The sequence below is a fragment of the Momordica charantia genome, assembly GCF_013281855.1.
Source record: "Momordica charantia cultivar OHB3-1 chromosome 9 unlocalized genomic scaffold, Mcharantia_2.0 BLBB01000009.1, whole genome shotgun sequence".
NCBI classification, from domain to species: Eukaryota; Viridiplantae; Streptophyta; class Magnoliopsida; order Cucurbitales; family Cucurbitaceae; genus Momordica; species Momordica charantia.
In genome coordinates this window covers 9,046,737-9,069,824 of record NW_028275167.1, presented here as the reverse complement: position 1 = coordinate 9,069,824, position 23,088 = coordinate 9,046,737, and the positions used below count along the sequence as shown (strand labels likewise).

Below are 23,088 nucleotides of genomic sequence, written 5' to 3'. Positions count from 1 at the left end.
TTCTCGAACGGTTTGAGAGGTTTTCTTGAAGTGAGGGTTGAGTGATTTCAAAAATGAAATGAAAATGTCTTATGTGTGTGGAGGCTTCTCTTCTTGTTGTCATTTATACCTCCCTCCGATTTTAAGGCAACAAAACACACCCTAGGGGCCCAGCTCTTACTTCCACGTAAAACTTCCAGTTATTATGGTAAATTTTGTTGAGAAGTCTTTTTATTGCCCACTTGCTGATTTTGTCTCTTTTTGGACCCGATGTTGTAGCATCATTAAAGCTGCAGCAAAATATTCAAAATTAGATCATTTATATAAATGTTAGCATTATATAGGAGAACCTTTGATTTAATTGCTAATTTAGGCATAACTCAACAAATAAGGGGACTAGATGAAGCAATTTTTAGCTATCTTATGCGAATTTTAGACACAAATAACTCTCTTTAGGAGAGTTATCAGTAGGGATGAACTGAGATGGAAGCTCTTACTCTATGTTGGGATAAGCTATATGATCTCAGCTCTTACTCTAACAGAGGATGAGCTGCTTGATCGAAGCTCTTCCTTTAACCGGAGTCGAGCTGATATGAAAGCTCTTCCTCTATGTGGGGATGAGCTATTTGATGGAAGCTCTTCCTCTATGATGGGATGAGCTATTTGACGTCAGCTCTTACTCCAATCGGGGATGAGCTGTTTGATCGAAGCTCTTGCTCTAATTGGGATCGAACTAATATGAAAGTTCTTCCTCTACGTGGGGATAAGTTATTTGATGGAAGCTATTCCTCTATGTTGGGATGTATCATTTGACGTCAGCTCTTACTCCAACCGGGGATGAGCTGCTTGATCGAAGCTCTTGCTCTAACTAGGGTCGAGCTGATATGAAAGCTCTTCCTCTACGTGGGGATGAACTACCTGACAGAAGTTCTTCCTCTATTGGGATGAGTCATCTGACGTCAGCTCTTACTCTAACCGGGGATGAGCTATCTTGATGAAAGTCCTTCCTCTAGTCGGTCGGGATGAGCTACATTGGTGGAAGTTCTTCCTCTAGCCGACCAGGATGATTTAAAATGTCCTTTTCCAAAGACGACGCCAAATGTTTATGCAAAAAATTGATCGAGGTATGACCTGGTCCAAGTGTGATCACTGGAAGAGTTTGACATGCTCCAGGTATGACCGTTGGGAGAACTTGGGTATCTTTGAGAAGAAATGACCAGCTCAAGAGGTTAAGGTAGATTGACTGGAATGAACTGAAGTGTCAGGAATGAGCTGAAAGGCCACTTCCCGAGGAAAGACCTGCACAAAGGAACAAACACTCCGATATTCAAGTCAGTTTTGTGTCCGACCTTAGTATGAAGGCCGAGCTAGAATACCATACCTGACATGAAGTGCCTTATTTATAGGTTGAGGTACCCGACAAGGAATCCGACCAACGATTAAGTATGTCGGGACCAAGGTCGACCTGTCGAGAGCAATTATTCCAATTCATACTCTTGTCATCTGGAATTTAGCTAAGTATGGAAGGTTGTTCCTCCCTTGAATGATGGGAAGACCTTCAGGGAAGGCCTCAGGTCGGCCATGGAGTGAGGTCGACCATTAGGAAAGACTTTTAGGTCGGCCCTCAGGAGAGCTCTCTAGGTCGGCCACCAAGGAAGACCTTCAAAGTTAGACCTTTCTTTGCTTCCACGTGGCAGTACGATTTTCACCCCAAAACAATTCCTAACTGGTGTAACAACCATATAATCCCTCCAGTCGAATTCAGAAACCTCAATTGTGTCCTTAACATAGTGAGTTCCGCTGGAAAGTGGATTCCACCTCCCCAACCAGAAACCCTAAATAATCAATAAAATTAGTAGTTTCTTAACTAGTGTATGGACTACCGACATTCTTGTGTCGACGATTACAACTACCAGTGAAGGCCTCAGCTCGACCATTAAGAAAGGCCATGGTAAGATCGACCATTAGGCAAGGCCTTCAGGTCGACCTTTATGGGAGCTCTTCAGATCAGCCACTTCAGGTCGACCACCCTAGAAGACCTAAGGTCGGCCACCAGGGAAGACCTTTACAGTTAGACATTTCTTTGTCCTCCACGTGGTAGTAACATTTTCACCCCAAAAATCTTGATAAGATTTTTCACGGTAGGTACCAAATTGGTCAAAAATTTAAACTATAGAGACTAAATTGTTACATATCAAAGTTTAGAGACGGTATTATTACCAATTTGAAAGTATAGAGACTAAATCATTACTTTAGTAAAAGTACGAGTTATTTTTCATTCAAATTTTTTAAAATATTTAATTATATTCTTTAAAATAAAGTTTAAATATTATTTTTGTGTAGTTTTATAGCTTTGGTTGATTTTAAAATTTTGCACAATTACATTAATTATATATATATATATATTCTAATAAAATTGAAAATTATATTTAAAACATCAACTCCTCCACTATTTTTTTTTTTCCTTAGATCACCACCCCACCCCTGTAACTATCATAATATCTTCTTTTATTTGCAAAAGGATAATGTTTTAAATTGACCCTTGAATTTTTAGAATTTTTAGAATAGGTATAGGAAACAACTTTAGAACCACTATACATTTTTAATTCTTCAAAATCATTAGCTAGAGAATAGTGATTTTCTACCACATTTATTTTAGCAGAGTAGGAGGAAGAAACCCATTTGAATTTCTGAGTCCGAAGGATGTAAGTAATGTATTTATCAGTTGAATTATGTTAATGTTAACTTTATTACCGAATATTTCAACTACTCGTTTGAAAATAAGAATGAAAAAGATATTTTAAAATCAATTTCTCAAAATAAACCCTTAATTTGACAAATTTTGTCCTTAAATATTAATATTACTTTTTATTAAGCTTCATGCCAAAAGTATCATAAAATTACGTTTGAATGATATTATGTCTTTACACTATCAAAATTATTACTTTTTTGTTTATGAACTTCTAAATATATTTCTTAGTGCCGTGAATTTATAGGGTTTATTATATCTTCATGAAGTTTCAAAGTATATGCTTTAATCAATGTACTAAAAGAAATAATCATTTTAGATCTCATTGTTATTTTGTCCTTAATGGTTTAATGGATACACAATACGAGGTTTCAAATATATGTTAACATGCTGATGTGATGTTAACTTAGGTTGGTTAACCAAAAAGGTCTTCAACCACATTAATTAACCACGAAATAATTTTCGTCGCATTTCCAGCAACGAAATCAATTTATCGTCGCAGACTAGCAACGAAAATGATTTTGCGTCGCTGGAGAACCTTTCATCGCTGCAAAGCGACGAAATGTCAAACGACGCCATTTTGGGCGGACGATGAAACTATTTTCGTCGCCCAGCCCCTCAAACAACTCAACCCTTCCCTTTCTCCTCATTTGTTACGTTTCTGCCTCTTCCATTTCTCTCCCCCATTTTCGTGTTCCAACACTGCCGCCCGCCTCAAAGGTCGTCCTTGCCGTCTGTTTCTTCAACAAAATCATCGGCTGTTGGTTCGTTTCAATACCTAGGTAAGTATATTTGGTTTTTGAGTTTTATTTTTGTTGATTTATACCTTATATGCCCTATTTTGTGTGTATAATCGGCCCTCATGGTTTGGGACTTCTTTTCGCCGGAATTCTTTCATCGATCCTTGTTTTGCACTAAAGGATTTAGCATATTGGTACAAACTTTTTTCTTTTCATTTTATTTAAAGTAGGTTTATTATTTCAATTGATTTATTGTGTTATGCATGTTTTGTTTAGGGTCCAATAATTAAATTTGTGTTAAATATATACGTTTGAAATTTACTTTTGATTTTGTTTAGACTTTGATTGGAATTAAGTTTAAGATCGTTCATGTACATTGAAAAAGTATGTCTATTATTTGAATTTATTTATGTATTACGTTTGAAATTTAGTTTAAATTTTATTTTGAATTTGCTTTGAATTAATTTTAAGAATGTTCTTATCAAGTTATTTTAAAATTAAATTCTTAATGAAATATGTTTGTTTAGAGTTCTTTTTAAAATTATTCTTTGTAAGTTTTTTAATTGGAATAATGAAATTTTCTTGAAAATATGTTTGGAATTAGTTTTGTTGTTTAGAATTTGCTTTAAATTATACTTTTAATATATTTGCTTTTGTTGGGTAGAAAATGATTGATGACCTTAGATAAGATATGAACTTATGATTTGTAGTAGTATGTTATATGTTTTGCATCTCATTATTGTTAATAATATGATGCTATAGAAAAAAGAAGATGATACATATTTGAGCTCCTTTGAGCTTTTTTACGCGACACATTGCCATCCGACAAAGACTTGGACCAACGAAGCTGCTCAAAATGCATATGCAAGTACTAAGCTGATGATATAAATTTAGTGGTAATATCTAATCAGAATTCTAGCTAATATATTTGTTTGTGCAGGACAAAATGGTGGCCTTAGTAGAACAGGCAAAAGAAGAAGGTCGAGAATTAAGTGAAGAAGATGCTATGGAGATAGCCCTCGGAAAAAGATCATCATACACTAAAGGGATAGGATATGGTTCGAAGCCACCTAGTAAAAAAGCGTCGGCAAGATGCTCACAAGAATACGTACTGACATTGGAGGCCAGAGTTGCAAGAAATGAAGAATTATTAAAGAGCCAACGAGAGGAATTATTAGAGGCACAACGTTTGCAGGCTGAACAACAAGCAAGTCAACACAAGACTTACTTGATATGCAACGACAGGAATATGAGAGAAGATTTAGCCAAATGGAAAAAATTCTCAATAGCTTTACAGGAGGAGGAGGAAGTTCATCGTTGAGCAAGATACAAACAATTTGAATTTCTTTGTGTTTGACTTTATGTGTTTGGTATTGAATATGTATTTTTGTGAAGTTATTGATTTTGAGTACAGTACGGGGGAGGGAGCTTTTGAGAACTTTGTTGGAGTTTAAACTCTTGGATGTGTTTTGTTGAAGTTTGAAAGATATGAATGTGGTTTATATTTATTGTTGGAGCTTGAAACTTGTGAATATGAGATTTGTTATATAGTTGTTGAGATGGGGGAGTTTTTGAATGAGAATTTTGTTGGAGTTTAAACTCTTGAATGTGTTTGATGTTTTATTGTTAAAGTTTGAAAAATGTGAATGTGGTTTATGTTTATTGTTGGAGTTTGAAACTTGTGAATATGAAATTTGTTATATAGTTGTTAGAATGTTGTTAAGTTTGTTGTTGGAGCTTGAATATAAATATGTGTTCATGGATGTGTTTATGTGTAGTTTGTTATATTATATATTATCATTTTGATTTTGGATGCATTTTTAAGGTAAAAAACGTTGATCACATGAAATTATTTGTGTAGGATTGAAACTTGTCGATAAATTTGTCGGGATTCGAAGATTCGGTAAACTTGTCACTGTTATTATATTAGATCAATGTGAAAAAAGACTTATATTTTGACACATCATATGTTTTGCTTTTCAAGTTTGGATATTTTATATTTACACTATGTTTAATTTTAAAGTGTAGTGTGATTTATTATTTCTATATTATCATTTATTGTATTTTTTATAATTGCAGGAAATGTAGTAATACTAAGTAGATAATATTGAAGTTTAGTTTTTATTTAGCGACGAAATAATAAAAACGTCACTAAATACATAATGTCACCATAAAAAAGAAAAAACGTACAAGTAAAAAATATATATATATAATAAATAAACAACGACGAAAATATAGCGTCACCATAGCATTCTAGCGACGAAAATAAATTATCTTAAAATCAGCGATGAAAATGGTTTCGTTGCTAGCACCTTTCGTCGCTGATTTTAGCGACGAAAATAGTTTTCGTCGTTGATGTTATGTTTTCGTCGCTGGTACTAGCGACGCTAGCCTTTTCGTCGAGCGCGTCCACTGACGACGACTTTTACGCGACGTGTTTAGAGACGATAATATTTTCGTCGCTGTTATCAGCGACAAAAATGAAGCTTCAACGACGAAATATTTTCATCGCTGAAGCCCCTTTTCCTTGTAGTTGAAACAAGATTTGAGTGGGTAGATATAAGGTGGTAAAATAATACCAATAAACTTTTTTTTTTAAGTTTAGAAACTAAAATAGACATTTTTAAAATTATAAGGACAGAAATAGTTATCCTTTTTAAGTTCAAGACTAACGTGATGTGAAATTTCCACAAAGAAAAAATTTCTTGTCCTTGGGGTACTTCTTTCCATTTGAGAAGGAACATTTCTCCTTAAAGTAGCTACTACTCTGGTGGTAGTCAGTTTAAGCACACATAAATCCAGTCTACTTATAATACAACCATGTTGTTCAAAATGCAAAAGTGGCTCAGCTTCATCCGCAAAGCTACAGCTTCTACCTCTCTAGGCTTCGCTATGCTTTAGCCTCACACAGGTCATCTTGCCCTCATCACCCTAGTACTTTGGATTTCAGTATTCTATTTATCTCGTTTGTTCTGGAGTTCAGGATTAATTTTCTACAGTCTTTTCCTTAAACTTCAGTGACTGAATCGTCCCAATGGGGTTGCTTTGACTTAGAGCCCTGAGAAGTGCAACACTCGCCGCAATAAATTCCATTAATAACTATAACTCGATGAATTTAGTCGATCTTTTTTATCACTATTGTATTCTTTTTTTAGAGCTATGCTATCTTTCTTGAAGGACTAAAATTGACATTTTAGAAGCTTTTATAGATTCAAATGAATTGAACGTACAAATTTAGGGACCCAAATGAAAATTACACTAAATTATATATTGTTTTTTGTTTTATAATTAAAACATAGAGTAACAATTAGAACAATAATCTTATACTTATGCCTCAACTAGGCTATGCTCCAATGGTATCAAGGGGAAAAAAAGAAAGAAAAAATTAAGATATTCTCAAATCAACTAAAAATTTGTAAATTTGTATGTTAAATTACAAGTTTGATTCATGAAGTTTAGGATTGTCTCGTACGTCCTTTAAAAAGTGTCTAGTATGTCTTTAAACTTTCAAAATTGTGTATTATAAATTATTAGATTTAAAAAAAAATGTCTTATTAGACTCTGAATTTTTTATTTTGCATCCAATACAAATCCATGAACTTTAAAAAGTGTCTAATAAATCAATAATCTAATTATATGACGCGAAATTGAAAGTTAGACTTATTATAAATTAAAAGTTCAGAATCATTGTAACACTTTTAAATGTTTAGAAATATATTAGTACGATATTGAAAATTTCGAGATCTATTAAACACATTTTAAAGTCTAACATAACAAACACGATCTTAAAGTTCATGGACCAAACTTATGATTTAACTAAACTAATGAATAATATGAACTCTATAATTTTTGTTTTCTGTCTACAAATATGGGGGCTAAAAGGGAAATAAATAGTTCATTCCAAATGCAGGAGGGAGAAGGCACTAATTACACTTTTTTAGTTCAACAATATGTAAAATTAGATATTCAAACTTTCGACCTGTTAATTGAGGATATATGTCTTAATCAGTTGAACTATGCTAAGCTTGACTAAGTATATCGTCTTCTAAACACTCAAATCTCTCGGTTGTACTAAAAAACAAAAATAGGAAGAGAGATTTTATTTTTCTTTTTTGAGAGAAGAAACTATGTTAATAAAACAAATAAAATCGCTGTTTGGTAGCTCTCTCACGCTCTAACCAAAACAAATATGATTCGATTCTCTCTCTCTCTCAATCCCACACGCGATTTTGTTTTTATTCATTGATTTGTTTATTTTATTTTATCCGACAGATGTATGTGAATTATGAGACCAATTCAGAGGTTGGAGCAATATATATTATAATGAAAAGATGGTAATAAGACATCAAGTTGATACTTTTTAAATGCAATTTCGAAAATAGTATAAAATAAACATCTATTTTTTTTTTCCCATAATACAAAATTCTAAATTTTAAAAAAATAATTCAAGTATGCTAAAAAAGCCAAAACTTATATTATATTTGAAAAAATTGAAAAGTTGTACCCTATTTAAAATTACATGTATTTCTGGTATAAAATGATTTGTTTTCATTTAACTTAAAATGAATGATGATGAAACCAATTTAGTGTTTTTTTATAAGTAAATTGAGATTGTCTTTTATATGAATATTGTATTCAAATTTACATATGTCAAGTTGTACCTAATTGATCCATGTATTTAAAAAAGAAGTTAATAATCTAATAAACCAGAGACCTATTAGATATAAAATTAAAAAATCAATAACCTATATATTATAAACTTTTTAAAGTAGATAAACCATATACAAACAAACTTGAATGTTTATAGTATTATGAAATTTTTAAAATACATGGGCTAGATAAAAACAGTCCTAGAAATTTAAAGGCCAAACTTGTAATCCAACCTCATTTTGTTGGAAATTAATAATGTGTTTTTTGATATTTTATTTTTAATCAAGTTAAGGAAAGCGATATAATAACAATGTAAAAGTCCTTATTTTTTTACATGGGAGCAGGCATTATTTACCTCCCTAAAAGTTATATGATTCAAATTTTTTCCAAATAAATTAAAGAGAAAATCGATAGGGAAAAGAAGAGGAATTCTTATATCAAAAGAAAACCTAATAAACTAGAGAGGAAAAATGTATATATATACATATATACACAAACTGATTGAAGTAAAAGACAGAAATACCATTCTAAAAAAATATACCAATAATAAATAACAATTATTATCTAACATCCCCTTTCAAACTGACAATGAAGCTGCACAAAACATTAAGGCATTGCGTGAACCTTTATGTACAGATCAACCTGCAAAGATGAAGAAACAAATGGTAAGGTAAGAGTATCATTTTGAACAACGTTACAATCAATTTCAATATATTTGGTTCTAATATGAATAACACTCTTACTACCGCAATATAATGGTGTAGGTTCAAAAATAGGAACATTCGTATCTCAAGTAACCATTGTAACCAAACCATCTCATAGGAGTAGAAGTTATAACATGATATTCTACCTCATCTAGAAACATCTTTTTTTTTTTCGCTCTCTCACAAAACTAGAGAGTTACCTTAAAAATATAGCATCCAGTTGTAGATTTATGATCATTAACATCATTGGCTCAATTAGCATCAAAATATGCACGCAACCGTAATGAAGAAGTAGATGGAAGCAAAATACATTGAAACTGAGTGCCCCGAGGATATCTAAAAATGTGTATGACAGTAACCCAATAAACAATTGTTGGAGAGGCAACAAACTGACTAACAATATGAACAAATGCAATATCAAGACGAGTAATGGTAAGATAAACCCTGCTGCCAACAATGGTATGAGACAAACTAGAATTTTGTAGAGGATTGTCAATATCACGCGTTAAGCTCGAGAGGAGTATTAACAATCTTATTACCAGAGATCCAAGCACGTTCAAATATATAAGTTATATACTTAGATTGAGATAGAAGATAGACTTTTGGTGAGCATGCAACTTCAGTACCAAAAAAGTAACTTAGGAGGTCCAAATCTTTCATTGCAAAACAATGAACTAGCTCGTTTTTAATCTCAAATATCATTGTCAGTGAAAATCATGTCATCAACATATAAATAAAGAAGAATATGACCAACATAAGTATGATGAAAAAGCAGAATCATTAGAGCTAGAAGAGAAGCCAAGATTAGTAATTACAGTTGAGAACTTTTCAAATCACGCCCTTGGTACTTCCTCGAAACCATAAAGAGCTTCTATAAGCTTGCAGACACGACCAAGTTTACGAGAAACACCTAGAGGAATCAAAATACCTCCTCATGAAGCTCACTATCTAGAAAAGCATTTTTAACATCCATCTAAAATATATATCATCGTCGAATAGACACAACTACAATGAGTGTACCTATTATAGTCATTTAAAGTCTCCTCATAATTCTTGTCATACTCTTGAGAATATCTAGTCACTAACCAAACTTTATATCGTTCAACAGATCCATATGACTTAGTTTCGAAACAATTACTTTCTTACCTAATGGTAGAGGAACTGAGCCCCAAGTTTACATGATATAAAATTGCAAAGAGTGAGGATTTTTATTTAGGTACATAATAGATTTAAAAGATTTCCTAAAGTTTTAGTAGGTGGATGGATACCAAAGAGGAAAATAGTTTTAATACATTTTTTTATGGAAACAATTTCATTAATAATATGAGATATTACAAAATGTAAACTCATCTAAAGGATTACCAAAAAAAACTTCTCCAATTACATTCGAGAGAAGTTAAGTTATAATTACAAAAGGGAGACTTACTTTTGAACCAATATAAAGAGCAAAAAAAAAAAAAGGATTACATCGAAAAGGCCTTCCGAGGACTTTTCTTCGTCTTGAAAAATCCTGCATGAGAGCTCTAGTTAATTTAACCATAACGTCTTCTTTTCCTTCTCAAAGGGATGATCTTTGATAGTAAGCAACAACCAATCATGGATGTGGGACGACCAAGTAATGGACCAATTGAAACCACTCACAGATTTCCTCCTATTTTCAGGTTTCTTCGAGGATTTAAAGCCTAGTGATTATTACGAAAATCCATGTCAGCAACGGAAGCTTCACCTAATAATACATGAATATGCATGTTTTTAATTACTATATTTCCTTATTTATGGACCTTCTAGTTTCGTTTAAGAGATGAATCAAACCAACCTTGGAATTTTTAAAAACTAAAGGCAAATAGAAAGTTAACATACAAGCACCTTTTGAAGTTATGGACCAGAAAAAACAGACAGATCAACAAAAGGTCACTCATGAAAAAAGAATAAATAAAAAAATAAATAACAGAAGACTAGAAAAAAAGTACTTGTTCCGCGCCCCAGGGTGCCAACGGTCATACCGGCTTCAGTGACCATCTCTCTCTAAAGAAAGGTTGGTTAGGTTTTCTCTCCTCCTTGCTAAATCTGAAATTGGTGAATTAGGATGTTGAATTCCATGAATTGTAGTCGTTGTGAAACTGTGGAGACTAAATTGTTACAAAATTTAAATTCTATGGACTAAATTGTTTCATACTAAGTTCTGGGACTAAATTGTTACAAATTTGAGAGTACAAGGACAAAATCGTTACAAACTAAAGTTCAGGACCTAAATCATTAGGTCAATGAAGGTCAAAAATGTTTTTTAACCTTTTAATACCTGAACTATAGAATGAGGGCTTATAGGTATAAACAAAATGAGAAATATCTTACATTGGTTTTTGACTAATCAGGCAAATCTGCAACATTCCTTCTTCTAAGGAGATTATCGAGTTGGGAAAAATATGTTGACAAGAATGCGGGAGCATGGTCCACTTGAACTTCCTCCCATGGGGGATTGATACGAATTAAGTTCCCAACTTCAAGTTCAACATTTCTGCAAACTCTTGGACTGAAAATAATTGTCCTATTTTCACCTTCAGTTGCAATGCCTTTGTCACCATTGTGCAATGTAGAGCGTCCCATGTCTATAAAGAGCTAAGAAAATATTGTTAACTTTGCATCCAAGTATCTCGACAGGATTTTTACATCAATGCAGCCATTTGAAACTGTACTGCAATGTAACCCATTCAAGAAATTCGTCTCTCTTTCTTTTTCGCTTTGCATGACTCGCTGCAACTTTCCAAACAAGCCAATTCCTAATGGATTCGAAACCAAGCCAAGATTCCTTTCAGCATCCATGCAAGCAGCAAATAAAGCTTCCTCAAATCTATCTGTAAGCGATTGCTCCTTCATATAGGGCCCAGCAAGCTTCAACTTCTGATCATTAACCTTACCACTTGATGATCCGGTATCCACCAAAGTATGGGAGTCTTCACTGTCAGAACGTGTATCTCCAAGTGCAACAAGAGCTCCCTTCTCAACAATTGGGTGCATTCTCCCTCTAACTTGGCTACACAATTTGGGACATCCACCCTGCAGGCCAGTCTTATCTTTAAGGCCATCTAAAAGTTCAGCAATCAAACTCTCATTGTTTCCAAAGTTCTCTGCAGGCCTGACGTCAATATGCTCTTCAAATTCTTCCAAAAAATCTTCAAGACACTCTGCAGCTGGATCGTTCTCAGTTCTAGATAGAATGGCATCTAAGTTGTCAGATAAATTATGTACCTTGGATGGTACACAGAGTGTATCATCATGAATAACAGTGCATGATAATTTTTTCCTCTGTGAATGGAACGTAAATTTAGGCTTGGAGGCCTCTCTGATTCCTTTGAGCCTTTTCAATCTTAAATTGAGCTGAAGTTCTTCCTTTCCTCTGTTGCTCCTTCATTTGAAACGTAATCTTCGTCCTCGGAGATATCATAATCAGAGTCAGCATTTGCCTGCATTCTCTTCCAAAACAACCGGAAAATGGCGTTCACAACCGGAAGAATGAACAAACAAGAAATTTTGACGATGAAGGAGATAGAAAGGCAGTGGATTGGAGCTTATCGGAGTGTTTCAGACGAGAATTTTCCCGGTAAAGGGTTTTCTTGCTAAAACAGGTTGGCGTGACTTTATTTTTAAAACAGTACAAAATTTTGGAAAATTTCTGACTGAGTTTGGTTGGTCATTGTGAAACTGAAAACAGGCTTTTTCTATTAGTTCAGAAGCTAGTTCAAACGGCAACATGATCAAGGTGGAGGAGAAAACAAGAAATCTTATTTTTCTAATCAGTATGCTACAGATCAACTGCTCCCGATAGAAGAAATATTTGTGGAAACTCTTCAGAGCATCTGAACTATAAATTCTTTAAAAGAATAGATTTTCATATGGAACATGCTGGATGCAAAAAGATTCAAATCATCATGGCTGGTTCGATGAACTACAATGGGGGAATAAGGGAAGGTAAAAGTATTTTGGGAAATGATAAGAAGTGGTTTTTGAAAGCAAAGTGATCGAAAGATGTGGGTAAGGGGAAGAAAGAAGAAAGGCCGTCACTGAAGTTTTCCCATCAAAAGGAAAAAGATCCTTCATCTTGTTCGTCAATGGGAAAAATGGAACCTGAAAAAGTGTAGAAATAAAGTATTTTGTCAAAAAAAATAATAATAAAGACTCCAAAACAAAGGAAAGAAAGGTAGACCTGAAGGAGAAGCAGGACAATTTGGATTGTAATGAAATTCATTGGAAATGGACCATAGTGATTACAAGATTCCATTCCATGATAATTGGTCTAACATCTAGAAAATTTGGAAAGAACAATTATGGAGGATTGTATGTTTTATCCTATCTACATAAAGGTTCAAAGCCAGTCTTGTATGCAAGAAAAAGGGACAGACGATGTTGGGGGCCTTCTCTTTTTAAGTTTGTGAAACCTTATTCTCAGAAACAAGGGGGGTGGATCAAACTCAGAGATGTCCCCTTGACATTGTAGAGAGAATTTTTTAAGCAATTGGAGATAATTGTGGAGGATTTTTCTGCGTGCCTTGAAGACCTAATACGTTGGATTTCCTGGAAGCAGGTATAAAAACAAGGAGAATTTGTTGCAGTTTTATTCCAGTTGAAAAATAAAAAATTCATTACTTAGTGATAAATGTAACCAATCTAAGTTAACTAACAATCAGTGATCACAATCAAGTTGGATGAAAAAATAATTGAAAGCAAATTGAAACGAATGAGGATATTGTGATTAATATATCCAAGAATCCAAAAGTAGAATGGAAACAATCATGACTATAACAAAATACACTGGCAAAGAAGCCAAGAATTGCCATATTTCTAATAAATAATTCAAATTTACTAGGAGGGCATGCAAAATTCTATCAGCTGCTCATGATGTTTGAACCATTTCAAAAATTAGTAGGTATACCAGAAACATATTAACTGATATAGGGATCTTTTCATGGAGACAATGGCTGTTAAAATTTCAAAGGCAATAAAAATAAGGCAGTAACTAAAAGATCTTGACTTTTGAGACATACCTTTGGAACTGACGATGAGTGGAGACATGAAACCTTCCAACGCTTCCAAAATGAAAAAGAAAACACACCTAGAAAATTATAGTCAGTCATTAACTAGTTATCTTCACATTCAATATTATTTCTTAAAGAATGTATCTTGCATAAAACGTAGAAGTGAGACAAAATACCTAATAATCATGCTTTCTTTTGAGGACAATACAGGAGTGTGAGCCTGCCTACTTAGAAACTAAAATCTCTACTAAAAGTACTATCTCCTTTGAACTTTCCATTGACAAGAATATCATAGGTAGTGTTATCAGGAACAAGACCTCTAGCAAGCATCTCATCATGCAACCTAAAAGCCTCTTGCAAATTCCCTTCCTTAAAGTGTCCAGCTATTAATGTGTTATAAATGAGAACACTAGGAATCACGTTTCTGCCATTCATCTCTTCCAAAATCTTGCGTGCATTCTCTAATTGTCCTTTGTTACAGAGACCACTTATTAGAACCGTATGTGTGTGATCATCAGGCAAAATACCCTGGGAAAGCATTTCAGAGTAGAGATCTGATGCATGGAGAAGTTTTCCTTCTTTCAGCAGTCCGTCAATCAATGAGGTATATGTTTGCAAATCACATGGAATGCCCTCATCTACCATAGCCTTATATAAGTCAATCGCTGCTTCCATGTTGTTCAGATTCTTAAACCCAGCAATCATGCTATTGTAAATGATAACATTTGGAGATAAACCAACTCCAAGAAGTTCATTAAAAAGTTCACTTGCATTTCTCATGTCCCTTCTTTTGCAAAAACTGTCAATGAGCATGCCGTATGCTGTAATGTCCATTTCAAGACCTTTCCTTCTCATAACGTTCAGCAACTTTAAAGCAAGATCTATATTATTACTTTTACAAAATCCATCAATCAAGGACGTGTAGGTAACTATACTAGGAGAAATTCCAATCTCACACATTTCCCTATAAACATTCAAGGCCAAGTTAATGTCACCTTCCTTGATGAAACCATCAATAATAGTATTGTAAGCCATACACGATGGAACCAAACCTTGAGAAACAAACTTATTGAACATATCCCTTCCCTCAGAAGTACGACCACCTTTGCACAAACCTTTGATAATAATGCCTAATGTGATGTCAGTGGGGAGAATATTAGCATCCATCATCATGTGAAATATACCAAAGGCATTCTCAATATCACCTTTCTTGAAATAACCATCCATTAGAATAGAAAAGGTAACTACATTCGGTGTAAAACAATTATCTAGCATCTCCTTGTACACCTTACATGCTGCATTAATATTTCCATTTTTACAGTGACCGAGTATCATGTTGTTGTAAGAAACTGCATTAGGACTAATTCCCTTAACAATCATCTCATCCCATAAATTGCAAGCTTCATTGACCCTACCCTCCTTACAAAGCCATGACAATAAATTATTAAACGAGAACACGTTTGCAAGACCACACTCAACTGCATCATCAAACATCTTGAATGCATTTTGCAATGACTGACATTTCAAATACCCTTGTATCATAGAATTCAAAGAATAAACGCTTGGCCGAATGCCCTTGGTTTTCATCTCAGTGTAAAACTCATATGCCTTCTCCATATTCCCATTCTTACAGCAACCATCAATCAAAACTGCGTATGTAACTTTGTTGGGCACCATATCATTCTTCATAATTTCATTCACAAGATCTAAAGCACTGCTCAGGTCTCCTAGCATGCAATAACCCTTCATTAAACTTGTTGCAACAACCAAATTCATAGACTTCCCACAATTAACCATCTCATCTTTCAGCCATAGAGCCTCTACCATATTCCCTTCCTTCACACAAGCAGTAATAACACTTGTAAATGTGCCCTCCGAAGGAACCCAACCTGTTGCTCTCATCTCTCTCAACAAAGATGAAGCATATCCAGAATTTGGTTTCATACAAATTACATGGATCAAAGTATTATATGCTTCGGCATCAAGTTTAACTCCACTTGCTTTTGCTTCTACAAATTGCTGCTCTGCCTCCAAAATATTCCCTTCCTTCAAACAAGCACGCATCATAACATGCAAGGTAAAACAATCACTTGCAACTCCTTTCAGCAACATTTTTTTATGTAACTCCCGTGCTTCATAAATCATGTTTTTCCTAACCATAGCAGTCAAAAGAATATTCATATACTGAACTGATGGCGCTATATCAAATTCTACCATTTTATTAAAATTGTGAAGAGCTTCTTCAAGTTTGTCAGCTCTAACGTAACTATTCAACAAATAATTAAAAACCTGAATATCTAATGGAAAACTGTACAGTTTCATGCATTCCACTAAATGTTCCACTAGACAACTAGAGGGGACAAAATTTCCTGAAACAAATTGGTTAAGCAAATTCTGAGCTATTCTATGTGTCTTTGCCGAATTCATCAGAATGAGAAGCAACACACAAACAACATCAGTGCTCTTGATGAAACCTCTCTTCCGCTCAATCCTTTTGAAGTGCTCCCATGCTGATTTTGGATCACTTTTGTTGCCTAGGAGAGTGTTGATCACATGATTTTCAGTTAAAGCTGCATTAAGCGAGAAATTGCATTTGGTGTTAATGGACTCTGAAAAAACCAAGTTGCTCTGACAAGCCACTTCAGAAGAGGTTTCCATTGAAGCATCAATACTTTGCTTGATATGCACGGAAGATGGTGACGATAGGATAGTCTTTCCCGAAAATTCTGATTGTGAACCAAAAGATCTTTTTTTAAAGAGGGAGCGGAGAAGGAAGAAAGAATTTGGTAAAGATTGATTTCTCATTGTCTCTTTCTTGAAAAAAAGTACCTAAAACAACAAAAAAAAATACTTAGAACGAGAAAATTGAAAAAGCCCTGAGTTTAAAATGAGAAGAAATGTGAAATTTAACAAGATAAAGAAGAGTTGAGATTATCTAAATTAAAAAAAAAAAAAAAAAAAAAACATGATTAATTTTGATGGTCGGAGACAAGACAAATCTCCTTCGAGTGAATAAAAGTTTATATTTGAAAACACTTTTACCTCGGAGGATTCAAGAGTCAAGATAGTTGACAAAGAAAAGAGAATACAATATTTTTGTTGCTGCAAGAGTAGAATATATCTGGGGAAGAGAACCTCAAACCTTTTGAACTTATTACTCAATCAGGTAGAGACTAATCTCCTGGATGAAGACTCTACATTTACAACAAAACGTAGTAAAGTCCTATATTATAACAATTCCATAAAACAACTAGTAACGAACAATAAGAAAGAACAATATTTCCATACAGGAAACTGATGGGAAGTGATCACAAGTAACAAGTTGGAATCGAAAATTAAGGGTGTGTTTAGTTGGTGATAAGAAAACATAAATCTAAAAACAAGGGATTCAATGAAAAATATAATTGTATTATTTGTTTTCAGTGTTTCTGATATATGTTTAGCAACAAATTTGAAAATTGAATCTCAATTTAAAAAATTGTTCAATGTGTATTTGAACAATATATTTGTAAACTAGCAGTAGTTATCAACTACATATTTAGTTTAATCTAAAATAATATTAATTAATATATTAACATTTTTGTTATAAATTTTGTATAATTATTATTTTACATTGTTGTATAATTTATAATTATATTATATTTTACATTTTTTAAATTTTAACAAAAATGAAATAAGTTTATACATAAAATAATATATTTATCAAAGTTTCTATCTTTTTTTCTTTTCTCAATGTAATTCTGCATTTTAAAATTTCAATTTCAAAATCTAAAAACACTGAAAATAAAAAAATATTGTTTTCAAAATTTCTTTTGATCACAAAATCTCAAAACAGTTTTCAAAAACAAATTTGGCAAAAGACTGTCAAACGTATATTCGCTGAAGCTATTTGGTTTAGTGAATCTGAAAACAAAAAACAAAATCTAGATTGCCAACCAAACAGGACCTAAGCTATTTAGGCACCATTTGATAACTATTTCGATTTCAATTTTTGGTTTTTTATTTTTCATTTTGAAAAAATGTTTCTTTTTCAAAATCCTACTTTTTCTTTCTTGACTCTCTGTAGATAATCCTCTCCTAACATTGACTCTCATATCTCTCCCTAACTTACCTTTTATCTCTAGTTTATCTCTCCTTTAATATATCCTCTCTCTTATCCCGCTTTGTAACTTATCTTCCTCACTTTGAAATTTCGCTCAGCATAACTCGTCTTTTCCTCCTTATAACTTACTTTCTCTGAAATTTTTCTTAATCTAAAACTTTTTCCTCTTTTAACATTTTTTTTTATAAGAAACTACGCTTTCATCGAGAAAAATGAAAAGAAATACAAGAAGTACAAAAAGGACCTACGAAAAGACAGCCCTAAAAAAAGGAAACCCCCTAAAGAAAAGGACTTCAATCCAAAAGAATGATTCCTAACGGATAATTACAAAAAGGCCTTAGAAACCGAGCCCCATAACGAAGTATTAAATCTAATGAGTTCCCATACATAGTCCACAAATTTCTCCACCCCCTCAACAATCTATGATTTCTCTCCAGCCAAATACCCCATAAAGTAGCCAAAAAAACAAGCTTGCCACAAAAAACGACCCCTATCACAAAAAGGAGGGTATAACAGCACCTCCTCCATCATCGCCCTACAATCCCTTGCACGAACCCAAGTCATCCCAAAACACCTAAAGAAACGAAGCCATAAATCCTACACAAACTACAAGTCCACAACAAATGCTCGAGGTCTTCCGAGGCTCTCCTATCGAGAACACACCACTACGGGCCCAGACAAAAGGAAGACATCCTCTGGATACGATCCAAGGTATTAACTTTTCCAAGAGAAACAGGAAAGGGGACAGAGGATCACCTTGTCGAAAGCCTCTCGAGGCAAGAATTTTTCCCCTAGGTCTCCCATTCACAAGGATAGGGTAATTAACGGACCTAATACAACTCCACATCCAAGCTCTCCATTTGAGACCAAAAACTTTCTTCCACATAACCTTATCTAAAAAGTCCCAATCTCGTGATCGTAAGCCTTTTCGAAATCAATCTTAAAAACCACACCCTCCTTTTTGCTCTTTCTGTAATCCTCAATCGCCTCATTAGCTATCAACACTTGATCCAAAATTTGCAAAAAGTCCCTCTCTCTAAATTCTCTTTCTATATATATGAGATCAAAGAGGGCAATTGTATTTTCACTTACAATATTCTTGTGTCACCTACAAAGATAAGTTTGTCTTTTCGTTATAAGCCAACAAATTAATCTCTCTCAAATTTCACAAAGTTTGAAATGGGGGTGGCTTAGGAAGATTTCATGGCCTCATTGTTCACCAAGTTCAAACCTGAGGCTTAACAACTCTGCAGCATACTCCTATTGTTGTTTTACTTTTCCCATTCAATTCTAATTTGGAAATTTGGGCAGGATAAGGGTGTGGCCACGCCAATTGGTTAAATTGGAACATGGCAGGGTAGTTTAAGTATATGTATCTCTTTATATTTGACATATTATTAATTTATGCATCTCAAAGAAATTGTATTTCGTAAAAAATATACTAAATTGGATATTTACCCTCATAAATACAGCAAACATAGAACTACCGTGGGATGGCCCAAGTGGTCAATGAGGGCCAATGTAAATAGAAAGAACTTAGAGGGAATGAGTTCAAACCATGGTGGCCACCTACCTAGGATTTAATATCCTAAAAGTTTCCTTGTCAACCAAATGTAGTAGGGTCAGGCGGTTGGCCCGTGAATAGTCGAGGTGCGCGCAAGCTGACCTGGACACACGGATATCCAAAAAAAAAAACAGCAAACATGGACTAGAAAATGCCCTCTAGTTAAAAGCATCTTTAGTCAGTGTTGTCAACCTATTGGTGCATGCTAAGAAATCCCAACGACGAAACTAGTAGCTTTTTCAGACACCACAAGGGGATACAATATAATTTATTTGCTTACTAGTAAGCCCAAATAATACTGGAGTAAAAAAATGAAAGACTTAATTCTCGCCATGCCCTTTATTCCTCTTTCCTCAACTTCCACTTACTTCCTCGGTAAAAAATTGAAATTGTAAAGTGCCGAAAAAATTGAACTTTGTAAATTTCATTAATTATCGATGTGGTGTACGTTAATTAACATAACAATCGGATCATACATACATAACTATTAAAATGGCTCCAAGGCTTATAACATGAATATTTCATAGGATTTATTTAATGTCAGATAAATAAGGCAAAGAAAATTATTCAAAACTTACAAGGAAATTCTCTTCTAGGAGTATTGCTTCAAAACCAAGCTTAAAAAATCAACCTCAAAATTAGAACAGCAGCCTGAAATTGGAATAATAAGACACTTTTTAAAGAGATGGGATAGAAAAAGGTCAAGGGAGAAGATAACTGCAACTTGTTGGAGCCAACATACAGAATTCCAAGAGAGAGATCACTGCCAAGGTCAGCTGGTAGTGGTCCATAGACGTTGTTGTATACCAAATGTAACACCTCAAACTCTTCAAGTCCTCCTATTTCTTCAAGGAATTTTTGCATGGAATTCTTTTGCAAAATACTGCAAGACAAGGTGGAAGTTGAAGGTAAAAATAAGGACTAACTGTCCAACAATGCCCTCCGGATGTTTTTTGCAAGTGAAACCCTAGTATCACTAAATTAGTGAAATGTACAGGAAAGGAATGAATAAAACTACATGAACTACATGAACTTTCCAATCTATCATGCACGTATAGGATTACTACTGTAACATAAACCTTTCTTTATAAGAGACAATCTCATTGATTGTATGAAATTACAAACGGAGGAGAAAACTCCAATCCAAGGTAGTTACAAAAACTTCTCCAATGGGATAATAGAAAATCAATGTTATAATAGTGAAAAAGAGGTGACATTTACAACAACCGATAAAACTAGCATCAAAACATAAATTGGGTAATAAATTATTGTAAACATTAGAAATTAAAAAGAAATATATATATACACGAATATGGAATGACTTCACTGACGCAACCAATCAAAACATATATTAAATTTAGTACCTGAATCAGAAGAGAGATGTGTAACAAAGATTCAGTCAAACAAAAATGGTACATTCAAATCAAAATCATACATAATCAACACTATTTCTTCACTTTTATGCAACCCATTCTTACGCATAAACAGGTACTAGAGAGATAGAAAGCCAATAAAATCAAAGTTTTCAAGTAAACCTCCATGCTCAGGCTAGCACAAAATGTCCATCAGCCATGAACAAAACAGCGAATATAACCATGAAATCGTCTTCACGTGCTCAGGCTAGAAGAAAGTAGACTGGAACTGTGCAAATGAGAGACTGAACAGAACAAAAAAAATATATCGTGATTGCAGTGATCTTAACTCAGCAGAATCGTCAGAAAAACGCACACGCACACAAATTTAGTGAAGAAGAAACCTTGAAGCAGCAGAGTGAGTGAGATTGAATGGGAGGAAAGGAACGGCGATTCTCGGGCGCGCACTTGACAATCCCACGATCACAGAGAGATTCAGGTTCGGGGAAAATTGACACATATGACTTGAAAAGTTTTAGGTTTTGTGGAAATGACCTACACATCATAAATTTTACTTTTTCTAACGTAAGAGAAGTTTGTCTGACACATCCAAACCGGTGAAAAGATGAAACTGCCCTTAATTTATATGAAAAAGTTCAAACTTTTGGATACCAAAATATGGATAAAACTCGACCTACATTGTAACCACTCGACCTAGTTTTTAAATAATTTTGACCAACTCCAATTAATTATCACCAACTTTTTGTACCAGCATTAATTTCATTCCATACATTTCGCATGTCTCTTTACATGGCAGAGAACAAAATGTTCTTAGAGCACGAAAATCTCCATGTCTTCCACGTTTTTGTAACCCTCGAAGAAATTCATTTTTACAACGTGTAGATTCTTTGAGCGGTGAACTCGGAGAATCATATTTTGAAGGTTGATTACATTTCATTTTCTCATCTTCATTATTTTGAAGGAGGTTAGTTTGTTATTTTTTTTAGTATCAGTTGTATTTTTTAAGTTGAAAGGGATTCTAAACTAGGCCGATAGCATAAATTTTAACTTTTTACTTCAGTTTTGATTCAATCTCGGGTGAGTTGCATATCAAACTCGAGGGAGTCGCTTAAACCCAGTCGAGTTTTATAAATCTCAGCCAAGACATTTTTTTGAAGTCTGTTGCATATGAAATTCAAGGGAGTTGCTTAACAATCCAATCGATTTTTGTAAATTTTCAAAATCCCGGTCGAGATTTTGTATAACCCAATCGAGAAATTTTTTCCTAAACCAAACACACTTCATGGAAGAATATATTCGAAGTCACGGACATGGATGCTGAAAATTTTAGAGTAACATCTGAAAATATTTTCAAGAACCATACGAATACTCTAGAATTATCTCAATCTTCATTAATTGGTCTGTCACCTTCTGCAATATAATTTCGGTCATGATCCTCTAATCTTTCAAAAGTCTTTTGAACTTAATTGCTTCATCCAACATAGTGAAGGTTGAATTCCATCGTGTTGGGACATCCATACTCTTTGTTGAAATGCTATCTTCTTTAGCAAAATCTTTAAATATTTGCAATCTTGTAAGAGATGACCTAACATACTTTACAGCATTTTAAATACGAATGATAGATACATACAAATTCTTTAAAGCATCACCAACAATCAAATTTAAAATATGAGTACAACATCGAACGTGGAGAAATTCATCATCTAACACCAACACGTTTCTCTCATTAAGCTTTCTAGTCAAATATGTCATTGCTCCACCATTTGAGCTAGCATTATCAACCGTCACAGTAAAAATTTTGTCAATGTCCCAACTTTACAAGCATTTTTCAATTGCTCTTCCTATGGTATCTCCTTTGTGATTAGCTATTTGACAAAAGTTTAAAATTCTTTTGTGTAAGTTCCAATCACCATCAATGAAATGAGCTGTTATGACCATATAATTAATATTTTGGACTGAAGTCCAAGTATCAGTCGTTAAACAAACTCGTTGACCACTTCGACTTAAAGCACTTTTTAACTTCTTTTTCTCAACCATGTACAATTGAAAGTCCTTTGCAACAATGATTCGTTATGGAATTATAAACTTAGGATTTAATGTCTTACAAAATTTATGAAATCTTTTACTTTCGACAAACTTAAATGGCAATTCATCAAATATGACCATACAAACAAGCATCGTTCTACAATTCTCTTGA

General features: G+C 33.8%; 2 protein-coding genes, 1 long non-coding RNA gene and 1 pseudogene across 7 annotated transcripts; all 4 read right to left on the bottom strand.

The window, feature by feature from the left end:
- Window positions 1-8,529: 8,529 nt before the first annotated feature.
- LOC148208911 (uncharacterized) lies at window positions 8,530-9,631 on the bottom strand. The gene is made up of 2 exons (XR_015787211.1): window positions 9,023-9,631; window positions 8,530-8,760 (listed from the first exon to the last, which is right to left on the bottom strand). It is a non-coding gene; the product is annotated as an uncharacterized LOC148208911 (long non-coding RNA).
- A 1,807-nt stretch (window positions 9,632-11,438) lies between these two features.
- On the bottom strand, window positions 11,439-12,289 carry LOC148208910 (uncharacterized). Its single transcript, XM_088117065.1, has 2 exons — window positions 12,239-12,289; window positions 11,439-12,068 (listed from the first exon to the last, which is right to left on the bottom strand). The coding sequence occupies exons 1-2, from the start codon at window positions 12,287-12,289 to the stop codon at window positions 11,439-11,441; spliced, it is 681 nt and encodes a 226-aa protein (XP_087973191.1).
- Window positions 11,834-21,483, bottom strand: LOC111024480 (uncharacterized). Of its 5 annotated transcripts, none has more exons than XM_022302175.2 (7): window positions 21,275-21,482; window positions 21,054-21,175; window positions 20,261-20,401; window positions 20,097-20,169; window positions 14,029-16,681; window positions 13,862-13,929; window positions 11,834-12,283 (listed from the first exon to the last, which is right to left on the bottom strand). In XM_022302175.2, exon 5 carries the CDS (start codon window positions 16,655-16,657, stop codon window positions 14,081-14,083), a length of 2,577 nt encoding a protein of 858 aa, XP_022157867.1. In that variant the 5' UTR covers window positions 16,658-16,681; window positions 20,097-20,169; window positions 20,261-20,401; window positions 21,054-21,175; window positions 21,275-21,482; the 3' UTR covers window positions 11,834-12,283; window positions 13,862-13,929; window positions 14,029-14,080. The 5 variants fall into 5 exon arrangements, with proteins under 5 accessions (XP_022157867.1, XP_022157865.1, XP_022157866.1 ...); XM_022302173.2 differs by having other exon boundaries at window positions 11,834-12,944; window positions 21,275-21,481; XM_022302176.2 differs by lacking the exon at window positions 11,834-12,283 and adding an exon at window positions 12,951-13,391.
- A 672-nt stretch (window positions 21,484-22,155) lies between these two features.
- On the bottom strand, window positions 22,156-22,829 carry LOC148208909 (zinc finger BED domain-containing protein RICESLEEPER 2-like; annotated as a pseudogene).
- Window positions 22,830-23,088: the final 259 nt, after the last annotated feature.